Source organism: Agelaius phoeniceus, chromosome 2 (assembly GCF_051311805.1).
Source record: "Agelaius phoeniceus isolate bAgePho1 chromosome 2, bAgePho1.hap1, whole genome shotgun sequence".
Classification (NCBI taxonomy): domain Eukaryota; kingdom Metazoa; phylum Chordata; class Aves; order Passeriformes; family Icteridae; genus Agelaius; species Agelaius phoeniceus.
This window is the reverse complement of record NC_135266.1, coordinates 65174747-65186254: the sequence shown is the minus strand read 5'-3', so window position 1 is coordinate 65186254 and position 11508 is coordinate 65174747. Positions and strand designations below refer to the sequence as shown.

Genomic DNA, 11508 nt, shown 5'->3' with positions numbered 1-11508 from the left:
GAAGAGTACTCTGCAAACTTTTCTTCACTGAGACAGTAATTAGCCACCAGGACAGGCATCCTAGGGAAGTCATCACGTCCAGAATTCACAGACTGTCTGGACAATGCTCTCAGTCATATGGTTTAGCTTTAGTAGTCCTGGGGGAGCAGGGAGTTGGACTCTATGATCCTTATGGGCCACTTCTATTTTGAGATATTCTATGATTCTAACCCATAATGTGACAATCTCAGAGCTGTCCACAGCCCTGTTTAAACCTCTCACTTGCCCATTCCACCACATTACAGATGGCTGAACCAATGACAAATTGGTAATTCTTTGTTTTGAATGAGGTCTCAAGTATTTCATGGGCAATCTTGAACAGAATACAGCATGGTAAGAAGTGGATTAATTGGCCCAGTAGCTAATTTTAGTATCTGTTAGCATTGCCCAAATTCTTCTGTTCTGGTCAGACATGAGCTCTCTAAAGCCATGAAGATTTTATTGGAGGACAAGGCTGATTAGTTGCAGTTGACAAGAGGTGGCCAAGAAGGTGTGAGCTCAAACGAAACCACTGAACAACCCTGCCCTAGTCTCTAGTTTTATCCAGAACCCAAAGCCTTCCTTTAGACTGACAGACAAGCAGCTGTAACACTTGGCAGGTGCACCTGCCTGCACCACAGCGACTGCCCAGGAACAGGAAATGTGACTGCAGAATAACAAGAACTGGACACCATGTACTTCCCATAATTCAGGAGAACACACACTCAACAGCAAGCTGGTAGTGCAGCTGTTAGGTGGGCAGGATGCACAAAGGCACTGATGAACACAGGCCAGAAGGTCTCAGGCTGCTACAGAACAGAAAAAGTGCAGGGTGCTGGGCTGAGAAGGAGATCCACTTCCCTATTTCAGGGCTACCTAACAATCCCAAGTCCTCTAAAAAATCCTGCCATTGCATTAACTTTGATCTTTGTGTCACTCTGAGAGCTTGAAATCAACTTAAAGAACAAGAACACTGCCTGCTGAATCTTATAGGAGGATTTCTAAAATCTGCATTCAGTCCAATGCCCCTGTGCCAGAGCCCAGAGCACTGCTGCTCTGGATGCCTGAGAGGGGAGTGAACAAGCTGACCTCAGGGAAGCAGGCAGGGCCAGCATTTGCTCTATTCAGCACCACTGCAGCAGACCAATTAATTCATTCTTCATCCTTCTCTCAGTCGTTTTTGCTTATGGATATTTTCCAAATACTCCATTCTCTATTTGTAATGCATGCTGTGCTGCATTGTTTGGGATACACAGCTAACAGCAAGGAACTGAGAGGTTCCAAAAAGGACTGGGTCCCTGTGGTTCATTTCTCCCTGCACCTCATTGGCCCCTGCACCACATGCAGGCCTTGCTCATTCAGCCATTTGCTCCATCTGCTGGACTAATGTCTGCAGAGTTATGCTGGAAACAGAACCCGTCTGCTCCTGAAAGCTGCAGACAGCTGGAATGGGAAGGGTGAGGGTGACACTCCCAGCTTGAGATTAGGCAGTGGATGAATACTGTAAAGTCAGAGTGTCAAACCCCTCCTTGAGCAAGCTGAGATTCAATGGGATGTGACCATGTATGTGATTCTGTAGAGGCAGCTGCTCCATGTGGGAGCAGGAGGATTAGAAAGCGTGTGCAAGACAGAAGCGAGGTATTTCCTCCGGATGATCCCACTGCAGTGGGTGCAGGCGCAGGCCTCCTTTGCACCCGTGCTCTCTATGCATTAACCTTCTTATTAACCTAGACACCTCACTGGAACCTGGGGATTGTCCAGACCTGCTGAGTCCAACCAGACTGCCACACCTGTGTGCACAGTGTATGCACAGGATGGTTGGAGAGCATCACACACCTTTTACAGCTGCACACCTGCATGGGAGGAGTGACCCCTCTGAGAAGCACCAGAGGCATGTCACCTCCATGCAGGCAAAGCAAGGTCCACACACAAATTGTGTTTCCAGCACATGCTCTGCAAGCAGGAAACCCCCTCCAGCAAGCTCCCTGCATAAGGACTGCTCTCTGAGTTCTGAGCTCCAGAGGTGGGAATGAAACTGGCTGGTAAGGAGACAAACCAAATTACATACTTACAGACATACCCCTCCAGAAGAAAGACAGAAGGCATGGGATAGCACAGCTCAACAGCAGCTTTGGAAAAACACTAACAACCCCACTGCATTTTGGCGGTGGCATTGCTGCCCACAGCAGCCTCAGAGAGTCTGGCATAGAGAAGACAACTAGAGCAGGGCTGGTTTAAACTGGGGACCCAAAGCATCTAAATTATTCCTCTCTGCTTTCACTCAGAGCTTTACTAAATAAGCAAACCCACAGGGCCAGCATTTTCAAGTCATTAAAAACATTAGACCTGTTAAAACATTCCCAGTGCTTCACGACTGCTGACAACATGTAATACCTGGTTTGATGGAATATAAGTTTTAGTATTTTCCATTCACCCAAACTTTCGTTAAATACAACCCATTTCCTGCAGTGTTCCACAACACATTTCAGTCCTGCCTGTATACTTCTGAGGCCTTCATCCCCAACACGTGAAGCTGGTTCAAGCCAATACTTCCACGAAAAACACAGTCCTCTCTTCTTCCTGCTCCAGCTGCAGATTCTCTCCTCCTGCCGTCCTTTCCTTTTCAGTGGCATAAACACCACAGTGGCCACAGGCTAAACAACTCCCCACATCCCCAAGCTGCCCATCTTTTTAGCTGCTTCTATTCCAGTTCTACACACTGCACTTTTGCAGCAGAAAGAAGTGCCTGCAAGCAGCCAAAGCAAGGAGTAAGGCCTGCTGGTTGCTTTGTAATAGCTTAAAATATCTGCTAAACTATAGTCTGAGATCCTAGCAGCCTGCACAGTTCCCAGGTATCTTTCCTTCCCCATCCCCACTCCCTGTGGCACCTGCGGGACACAAAGGCACTGGATCTTGTAGATCAGCTTTCTGTTCTCTTGGCATCAGCACACTCCATTTCAGCAGGGCGTTTGCAGAAAGCAAAAGTTTTGTACAGATTAAGCACCTGTACCGTGCTGAAAGAGGGCACTTCTCATGCCCTCAACAGTGGATGTCAGCACCCAACTATGGTGCTGGCACAGCCTCATCCAGCCCCCCTGGAGGCCACATAGCTGCTGTAATCCACCTCATAGAAGGCTCAGGTCTCTTGTATCTGCACCCACTTGCCACTCAGCAGCCATGGCCAGTTGTTACCAATAGGTAAGGGTTTATAAAAGCTTTATAAAGCCTTACCTATCAGTGCCAGCCAGCCTGCCCTGTCACAGGCCAGCAGCAATGGCAGGCTGGAGCAGGGGGAGATCTGGCACTACCACCTCAAAAACAGAACAGCAACCTCGTACCACAGGTCCCAGCTGGAACCAGCAACCTTTTTTAACTGACTTTAGCTTTCTAGTAGGTTTCCACTGGAGTCTTTGGCTTTTACTGAATGTGTTCTGATAGCCCCAAGATCTCTCTTTCAGGACTTCTCCACTCTCTGATCATCCTGGGGATTTTAAACTGCACCCATGGCATTCAGAAATATTATGCCTTGGAGCCCTATCTCCAGTGTCCCACAATCAGACGCGCAGAGGCTCCTGCCCTACTCCATCAACCACAGGAATGTGACAGCTCCCCAAATCAGTATGACTGAAAGAGAGATGGGATGTTTCCATTTTACACTTTGCTTTTGCCAGGGCGGTCACAGCACCGGGGGAAGAGGAGAGCAGAGCTACATACACACACACTCCTCCAGCGAGCATAGGGAAGTCTCCCTCGGCGATCCAGCGCAGCCTGGTTTTGCCGGTGAGGAGCTGAGGCATTCTCGGAAGCGCTCCCGGACTCCGTCCCCACAGGTGACGCTGCATGGGCTCCAGGGCTGCCACCGGCTCCACGTTTCTACAAACACACAAGCTCACAGCAATGAGGAACGTGTGTGCCTCCTTACCTTTAATGACACAGCCATTTGTCCTCTTTTTGAGAAAAACAGCGATAAATGACCACACAATGCAAACAGCAAGACCAAAATAGCAAGCGGCATCCAGGGATGAGCCAAAGCTTCCACTTGCTGTTTTCCTTTTTTCACCCAGTTGTCAGCCTGCAACACAGTGGTCAGTCAACTGGCAGGCAGGTTCTGCCTGGAACAACAGCAAAAGGAAATGAATCCACAGATCTTTGAAGTGGGCTGGTAATTTATATATTCATCCAATTCCTGCCTGACAAACAGTGCATTTACAGCAGGATAATTTGATTGACTAAAGTACAGTTACTGCTGATTTATATGACTGTGACAGGATGATAAGCCTACAAGGCCTAATGAAATGGCAACATTGGTTCACTCTTTATTTTCTTTCCAGCACATAAGCGTGTTATTGAATCATTCATCTGGCAACTTATAGGTCTCTATTGTTTTGTTGCTTATGATTAGGCAATTAACTCATGGATGGAATTTTGCATGTTCATTTATTTAACTGGAGGCAGACGCAGGTTCTAACACTATATTATAATTTTTTAATGTGTAATAAAATCCCTCTTTTTCTTAGACAACATCCTCATCCAGTGATCTCCACATTCAAACTTTACAGCAGTGAGAACCCAGAGAGGTAAAGATGGGACCATTCCTGTCCCTGTGTGACAGTGGTGACGCTGAGGCAGGGCCACCACTTTAAATTCCAAATGAATGCATGAGCGCAGGTGCAATCTTAAAAGATAAAACCCCTGGGGATGCTCCTATGGATCAGCTGACCTTGACGGAAAGAAGAACAATAGACTTCTTAACTTCGTTTCACTGCCCACAGATAAAGTAGAAAAACAGCTAAATAATTTTTTTTAAAAAGTAGACCAGGTTAAACTCTGCTCTTTTAGATAATTTATGGTGTTGCTACTGCCAACACAAGCTGTGATTTTTAATTTTATTACTGCTGCTAGCATGCCCCGAGCCCTTAACCAAGTTATGATGTCCAAGCACTAGAGAATGTTGCATGACTGCAAATGGCTTTATGATCTCACGTTTTATTGGTTGCTGTATTGTTCCTAAAGTGTTATTATTTTTAAATGTCTCTAACAAGAATAAATACAGCTGTGTTTCAATAAACATTAAATTGTAACTGCTTTGGGCCCTGTCCTACACAGTTTTGTGACCATGTCAGTGTTAATGTGATCAGCCTAAGAGGAGCAGTGGAGCTGCCCTCCTGGTGTGCAGGTCCTCACCTGCACTGCAGGATGGGACCCCAGAGTTTGAGCTAACACTTGTGCTGCCAGCCACAGCTGCAGAGTGTATGTGGGTGCACACTCACACACATTTGTGTGCCTGCAGGCCCCAGGACATCTGCCTGGCCTAATGCAGAGGAGAGATGGGCATGGCGACACACCCTGGTGCTGCTGTGGTTCTAAGCCCACACAACATCAAGTGACCACCCTGGCTGTTTGTCACTGACTCCACCACAATACTGCAACATCCAAGACCCCAGGCTGTATTTCACTTTGTGCTCTTTGTGCACCTCTCTGCTTTCACCCCTCTGTCTCTGGAGATGGTGATGAGCCCAAAGACAGGCTGAGCTTTCAGACTCCTCCTTCAGTTTGCAGCCATGTGGGCTCCCAGAGAAGCGCAAAATGGAGCAAGTGTATGGTGTCAAGGGAAAAGAGAATCAGAGGATGCCAACAAGCAGGTAACTGAGGAAGTTTGTTGGGATAAGGAGTCCCAAAAAGGGACAAACCATGGAAAGTTTGCAAAAATACATCAGTTAGCGAGCCAAGGTATTACTGAGGGCAGGAAGAAAAAATGTTCATAATCAAGAGTTAATAAAGGGCTCATTGATACCTTCTCAAAAAGACTTCATAGTATCGTATATATCATAGGATCTCCCAACAGTTTTCTTCATATGAGGATCATGAAGGACTCCAGCAGTGTCCCTCACCACTGGTAGAAAGGCTAGCTGAAGGACCTACCTCCTTGCAGACCTACAGACTCTTTGTGTGAGCAGCTTGGTGAGTTCCTGTCATAATTTCCAGTGCATGAGATAACTTGTTTCCCTCTCTCCACATTTCCTGCTCATCTAAACTTCTGTTAATTAAAGTCAGATGCAGAGCCAAGCTCAGAAAGGTTCTGGTTGCCTCCAGTGCTAACACTGGTGATAGTAGAGGGTGCTCAACAGACTCCACATTGATGCCTGTGGGTTTCAACATACAAGAACATTTAGGATGAGTAATTTCCCAACACTGACGTCAAACCTGACATGCCCATTGCTCCAGGACACTTTTCACTGACTTGGACTTTGGCTAAAGGTAGAGAGTTCCTTAGCAAAAACACTTGGCATCCATAGCTTTGGGGCTAAGAAATGTGCCTCAAACAGCAGGAGAGCAAGAAATGTTCCAGCTCCCATGAAAGATGGGAGATTTAAACTCCTGCATCTTGTTCTGCAATCCCCTGCAATTACCAGGATGTAAAAGAAAATGAAGCACAGTTATTCTCCCCCAAGGAAATGAAATTATTAACCTCCATTTAAGACAAACAGATTGAAAATGCCAGGGGAAAAACCAGAAGGTATGCACTGCAAACTAGCTCTAATAAGCATGAGGTTTCTTCAAACACAATTGAGGAATCAATTATCAATGTGAAGACATCTAACTGATGAGTTATTTTGAAATAGCTGACAGTTGGCAGATCTGCCAACATGAAAGATAAATGCAATTAACTGTGTTAATTATTGCTCTGCATAAATTTCTCCCCTCAGATTTCCATGTTCACAAGATTTTGTGCATGCAGCACTGTCCATCAGCACAGTCAGCAAGGGACACTCAGCACCATGCTTCCAGCCTGACACACATGACCAGTCTTAAACACTTCAACCAGCCCAGTGGTGTGGGACAAATTATTAATTACTGACAGGTTCGTGTAAGTATCTGTGCTAGCCTAGGGGATTGAAGGATATTTTTGGAAGCTGAGATCAGTTTTTAGGTCCTGAAAACAGCCACTCACCCTTCCATGGAAATGAAGCTTGGGTGCACTGAAATGGTGGCATGTTTCAACAGGCTAATTTGGACAACAAAAGGAAAAGGATCCTTTAAAGAAAGAAATCCTAGACTATGGCAAAATTAGAGTCTTTTCCCCACAAACAGGCATTGTTAAGAAATGGGGAGGCACAGCCTAAAAATATTTTTTTCCCAGAAGCTGAATCTGTAAGTGAGTCTGTAAAACTTGATTTATTCCTAATGTGTGGAGATGAAGTATTTACTGACACAGAAAAAGTGGATGGGGTAGAAACCAGCCCTTGCACACCCAATTCCCTGCATATACCTGTTTCTAAATAAACACCCAACCCAGGTATGGATTCAGGCAACAGAGCTAATTGGTTCTCAGAATTTCCTACCAACGAGCAGATCTGACTCACACAGTCTTATTCAGGAAGAGAAAATTTGACAGAAATTGTACATCCCTGCCTGATCTCCAGATGCTCCATTTGCTCCTCTCCTCCCTTACTGACCACTCTTTTCTTCAGAAGGTCTTTCCCCACATTCCTCTTTCCCTTATCAGGCAATAGATGCATTTCTTATGCCCTGCCAACATCCCAAAAGCAAAAGTCAGATGAACAAAATTCATTTGTGCTGTAGGCAACTGCAAGAGACTTCAGTGTAAGTCACACCAAAGTTGAAATTAGTCTCCAGAGTTCAAATAGGAACTGGAAAAGAGAGTTAATTAACACCAGAAATATGAAAAAACACCTTTTTCTATGCTCTATCATTACTGATTAATATTATCAGTCTTGTCCTGAATGTTTCAAGCAGGATACAGACTAGAACATGGGACAACCTTCTAAGGAGAGCAGAAGTCTCACTGCTGGGAACACTTAAATCCCAGGTGAGAAAAGCACAGGATTAAGCATGCAAAAGCACGAGCCTGCAATGCATCTGCTGCTGGATAAGATGATCTAAGAGAGTTTCCTACCTCAGACATCCCAATAATCCAGTCAAACACTGGGGAAAAAATGAGCTGCATGTTCCTCTGTAAAACAATGAAGAGCCCATCAAGATGAATGAAGTGACTCACATCTCACTGTTAATTTTTTCACTGACTTTCACAGATTCTCCAGTTAGGGTCTACAGAAAACCGCACAAGTGCTGTCTCACAATTAATGGATGTATTCCCCACCTTTAATAGACATATTCACAGTCTTGGATAGCATAAGTTTTTTGACACTTATTCTGAAGCTGATTGCCTGGGCTCGAAGAGCTGCTGACCTGGCCCACCCAGGGCCACTGGCAGCTTTCTGCTTCCTACTCCAAGCACGAGTCAGATTCCTGTTCCAAAAAGCTGTACTAAACTTGGCCTGAATGAGGAGTAAAGAGCAGGACTGACAAAGCACCAGGAATATAACTCATGTCTGATTTATGGAAAAGAGATGTGGCAAAATCATATTTTATCTCATCATCTGTGGTTTGGATGAAGATCATTTTAATGATTTAGGAACTTTGATCATTTACAAAACAATATCTCTGCTTCATAACAATAGAGCATATGCTAAATGAAGTAAGAACTGGCTGAGTGACAGATTGGATATGCAACTGTCAACAGAAAACCATCACTGAGTGAGAATGCATTTGGAGAGATTCCAGAGGGATCAGTATAAGGCTCAGTGCTTCCCTAGTTGACATGAAAATAAATATAAACCATTACTGAGAAAATATGTCCCTCCTGTAATGACACAAGCAGACAGTGCAGTTGTATGGAGCAACATAGGGTACTTGCTAAGTTAGGAAATTAAAGGGAAATAGATCCTAAATCAGCAAAGCAAAAAGGAAGTGTAGGAAGAAGGAATGAAAATTGCAACTGCAGGATGGCAGACTCCATACTGAACAGCTCAAGAGGAGTTTACAGGGCAAAAGTAAAGTTTTTTATGGAAAATTGCAAATGCAATCAGTGGAATGAAAGCAGAGGTAGAGGTAGGGAGAGTGCTACTGATCAAGCAGCATCAGTGAGAAGGATGTCTGAAGGCAGCACACAAAGCTGGTACCCCGGCTGTCAAATAAACATGAGCGTTTAAAATAACAGAAAGGCAGCGAAACAGAATCAGTAGATTTATCAAATCTTGAAGAAAATGTCTTCCAATTAAAGACTTAATCTTTTCAGTTTGTTAAAAAGAATACTGAGAAAATCTGGTAGAAGTGAGATGACCTGGATGTGCAAATGTCTTTGTGAGGCAAAGACAGTAGATAGGAAACAGCTATCAGAAAGCAGCAGAGTAAAATTCAGTCACCAGAGGATGAAGCTTGATTAACTTTAGTTATGAAACAAACAAAGTTTCCCTTTTCAAAAGAATAAATAAATCAGAGCATAGTATTGAGACAAATTACCAGGTAAGTCTGTTTTGTGGTGTCTTCAGCAGAAGACTGGATAACACCCTGGAGGGTAAGTAGCAGTCAGAGGCAAAGACTAGCTGTGGGGCTCAACGCCAGGGTAACTGAATGAAAAATGATGGCCCAGATTGTACAGGAGCCCAGACTTGCGATTTATCACCTCTCCTGGCCTTAAACTTCAGGAAGACCAAAACAAAAATTAGGAGACTTGCAGCAGTCGTGTGTTTTGACATAAACAGCTAATGGGGGTCTGCCGTAAGCAGGGCACCTCACAGTGCCCTGCAGCAGCAGGAGGGGACTCAGGGAAGCCCCTTCCAAAGGAGCCAGAAGGCTGATGGCCATCACAGACAGTGCAGGTTTGCTCTGTCATGGCTTCAGGCTGATGTGCCCCTCCCAGAACACCCTGCTCCTTTCAAACGCTGCCTGCAGGCTTTGAAGTCGCACAGATACAGGCACAAAGTCAGATGTGCAGCAGCCTAATTAATTTCAGGTTGACATTTTATTTACAACTACATGGTGTGGCTTTGCTTTCATCGGCTTTGTAGATGCAATACTCTTCACTTGGCAGCTATTGACCTAACTCTGCTCTTCAATAGGCATAGCCTGATTCTTTCCAATGTGGTTGTAAGGATGGGGCTGCTGAGAAACCCAGGGAAACAGAGCAGACTGGAGGGAACCATTGCTTAATGGAGATGTCATCAATTAAACCAGTTAAATATTGGGCACAGTATCATATCTATACCATATGCTAATGAATTATCTGTTAGGGTAATTATCTAGATCATATCAGTGTAACATACCACCCAGGTACAGATGAAAAACTAGGATTCTGTCTTCCTTTTTCCTTGTGAATTACCTCCATTAAGAAAATAGTATGTTTTCATTTTTAGACAGAAGGAAGAGGGAATTTTATGCCAGAGGAAGAGAGGGAATGCCAACAGAGAATGCAGATAGGAAGTTAAGATGAAGAGAACTATGCACTGGGTTTGGCATGTGCTGAAAATAGAGGTCATTTTTAGTACAGAGAGTTAATTAAAGAGCTAACAGTTTTAGAATTTGTGAAATAGCACAAAATAAGACCACATGATGCTAGGAACGTCATTAATGTAGGCTGTGTCTGAGACGGTGTGCTCTGGAGCATGTCCTACACTCCTGGTCTTCTCATGATGCCTCTCAGATACCTGTCCATGAACCTCAACAGCCATTTTTTAGCTAGAGATACTGCACTTTCTTTTCAGGGCAACCAAGGTGGGAAGGTAAAGAAAATGATGCACATGTTAAACCTTTCAATCCAAACTCTTTGAAGTGTGCAGTTGGAAAAGACTACTTCATTACCTGTAGACACAAGCTGCTTCAAATGAGAACATTTACCTTCCAGGGTGTAGGCAACGCAACCCAACCCAATCCAATCCCAATTCCCTTGTGCACATATGGCTGCCTTCCACAGATGAGTGATGAGAAGGATATCTGGCTCATCTGCTTCCTCTGCCATGCAACTGTGGTTTGTAGACTGTCAAATCATGGACTGCCACTTCTAACACCATGGCTGTAAAACATACAGTTTTGGCTTCTGCCAACCAGCACTCTCTCAGACCATCCGTGATCATGGTCCAAAGGATTATATGGACCACCAGCTGTTCACAGTTGGCAGATTGCACTATTCTAATCTTTCCTATAAGGAAAGGTTTGGCTATATGAACATGGCCCATGATCTGCCAGAAGGCCTCATGGGTCAGAAAATGCACCCTGCTCAGTTCTAAGCAGCAAACACATCTCTAGAAACACTTCTTTAGAAAACTTGCCAGCTGTCCAAGTGACACAGCTGTGCCCTTCACTGTAGCCAAATCCTGACTCATCTTGCCAGAGTTTGTGCATCTAACAGGAAGAGCACTAAACTTCTACACCAAATGGGTAGAGAAAGACACCCATGTGAGGATTCAGCCCCTGCATGTTCAACACTCATGAATCACCCTTGCAAGATGCTTCTCAACTAAAAAGATACACAACTACTTAATGTTGGGCCCCTGGCTTTTACACACTTAAATGCAGGTAAGACTAATCCTACCTTTAGAGTCTCCAGTGGGCCACATCTACCACAATAGCTTCTTACCTCACTGAGAGGAACAAGTTTCATTTCCAGCCTGATGAGATAGGTACATCATT

General features: G+C 44.6%; 1 protein-coding gene across 2 annotated transcripts in view; it reads right to left on the bottom strand.

Annotated features, from left to right (window-relative positions):
• The window catches only part of THSD1 (thrombospondin type 1 domain containing 1), a 30592-nt gene that overhangs the window by 6135 nt on the left and 12949 nt on the right, over positions 1-11508 (bottom strand). For both annotated transcript variants that reach the window (XM_054654558.2, XM_077173740.1), the window contains exon 4: positions 3733-3891. In XM_054654558.2, coding sequence (XP_054510533.2) covers positions 3733-3891 — 159 coding nt within the window. The remainder of the gene's footprint in view (positions 1-3732; positions 3892-11508) is intronic.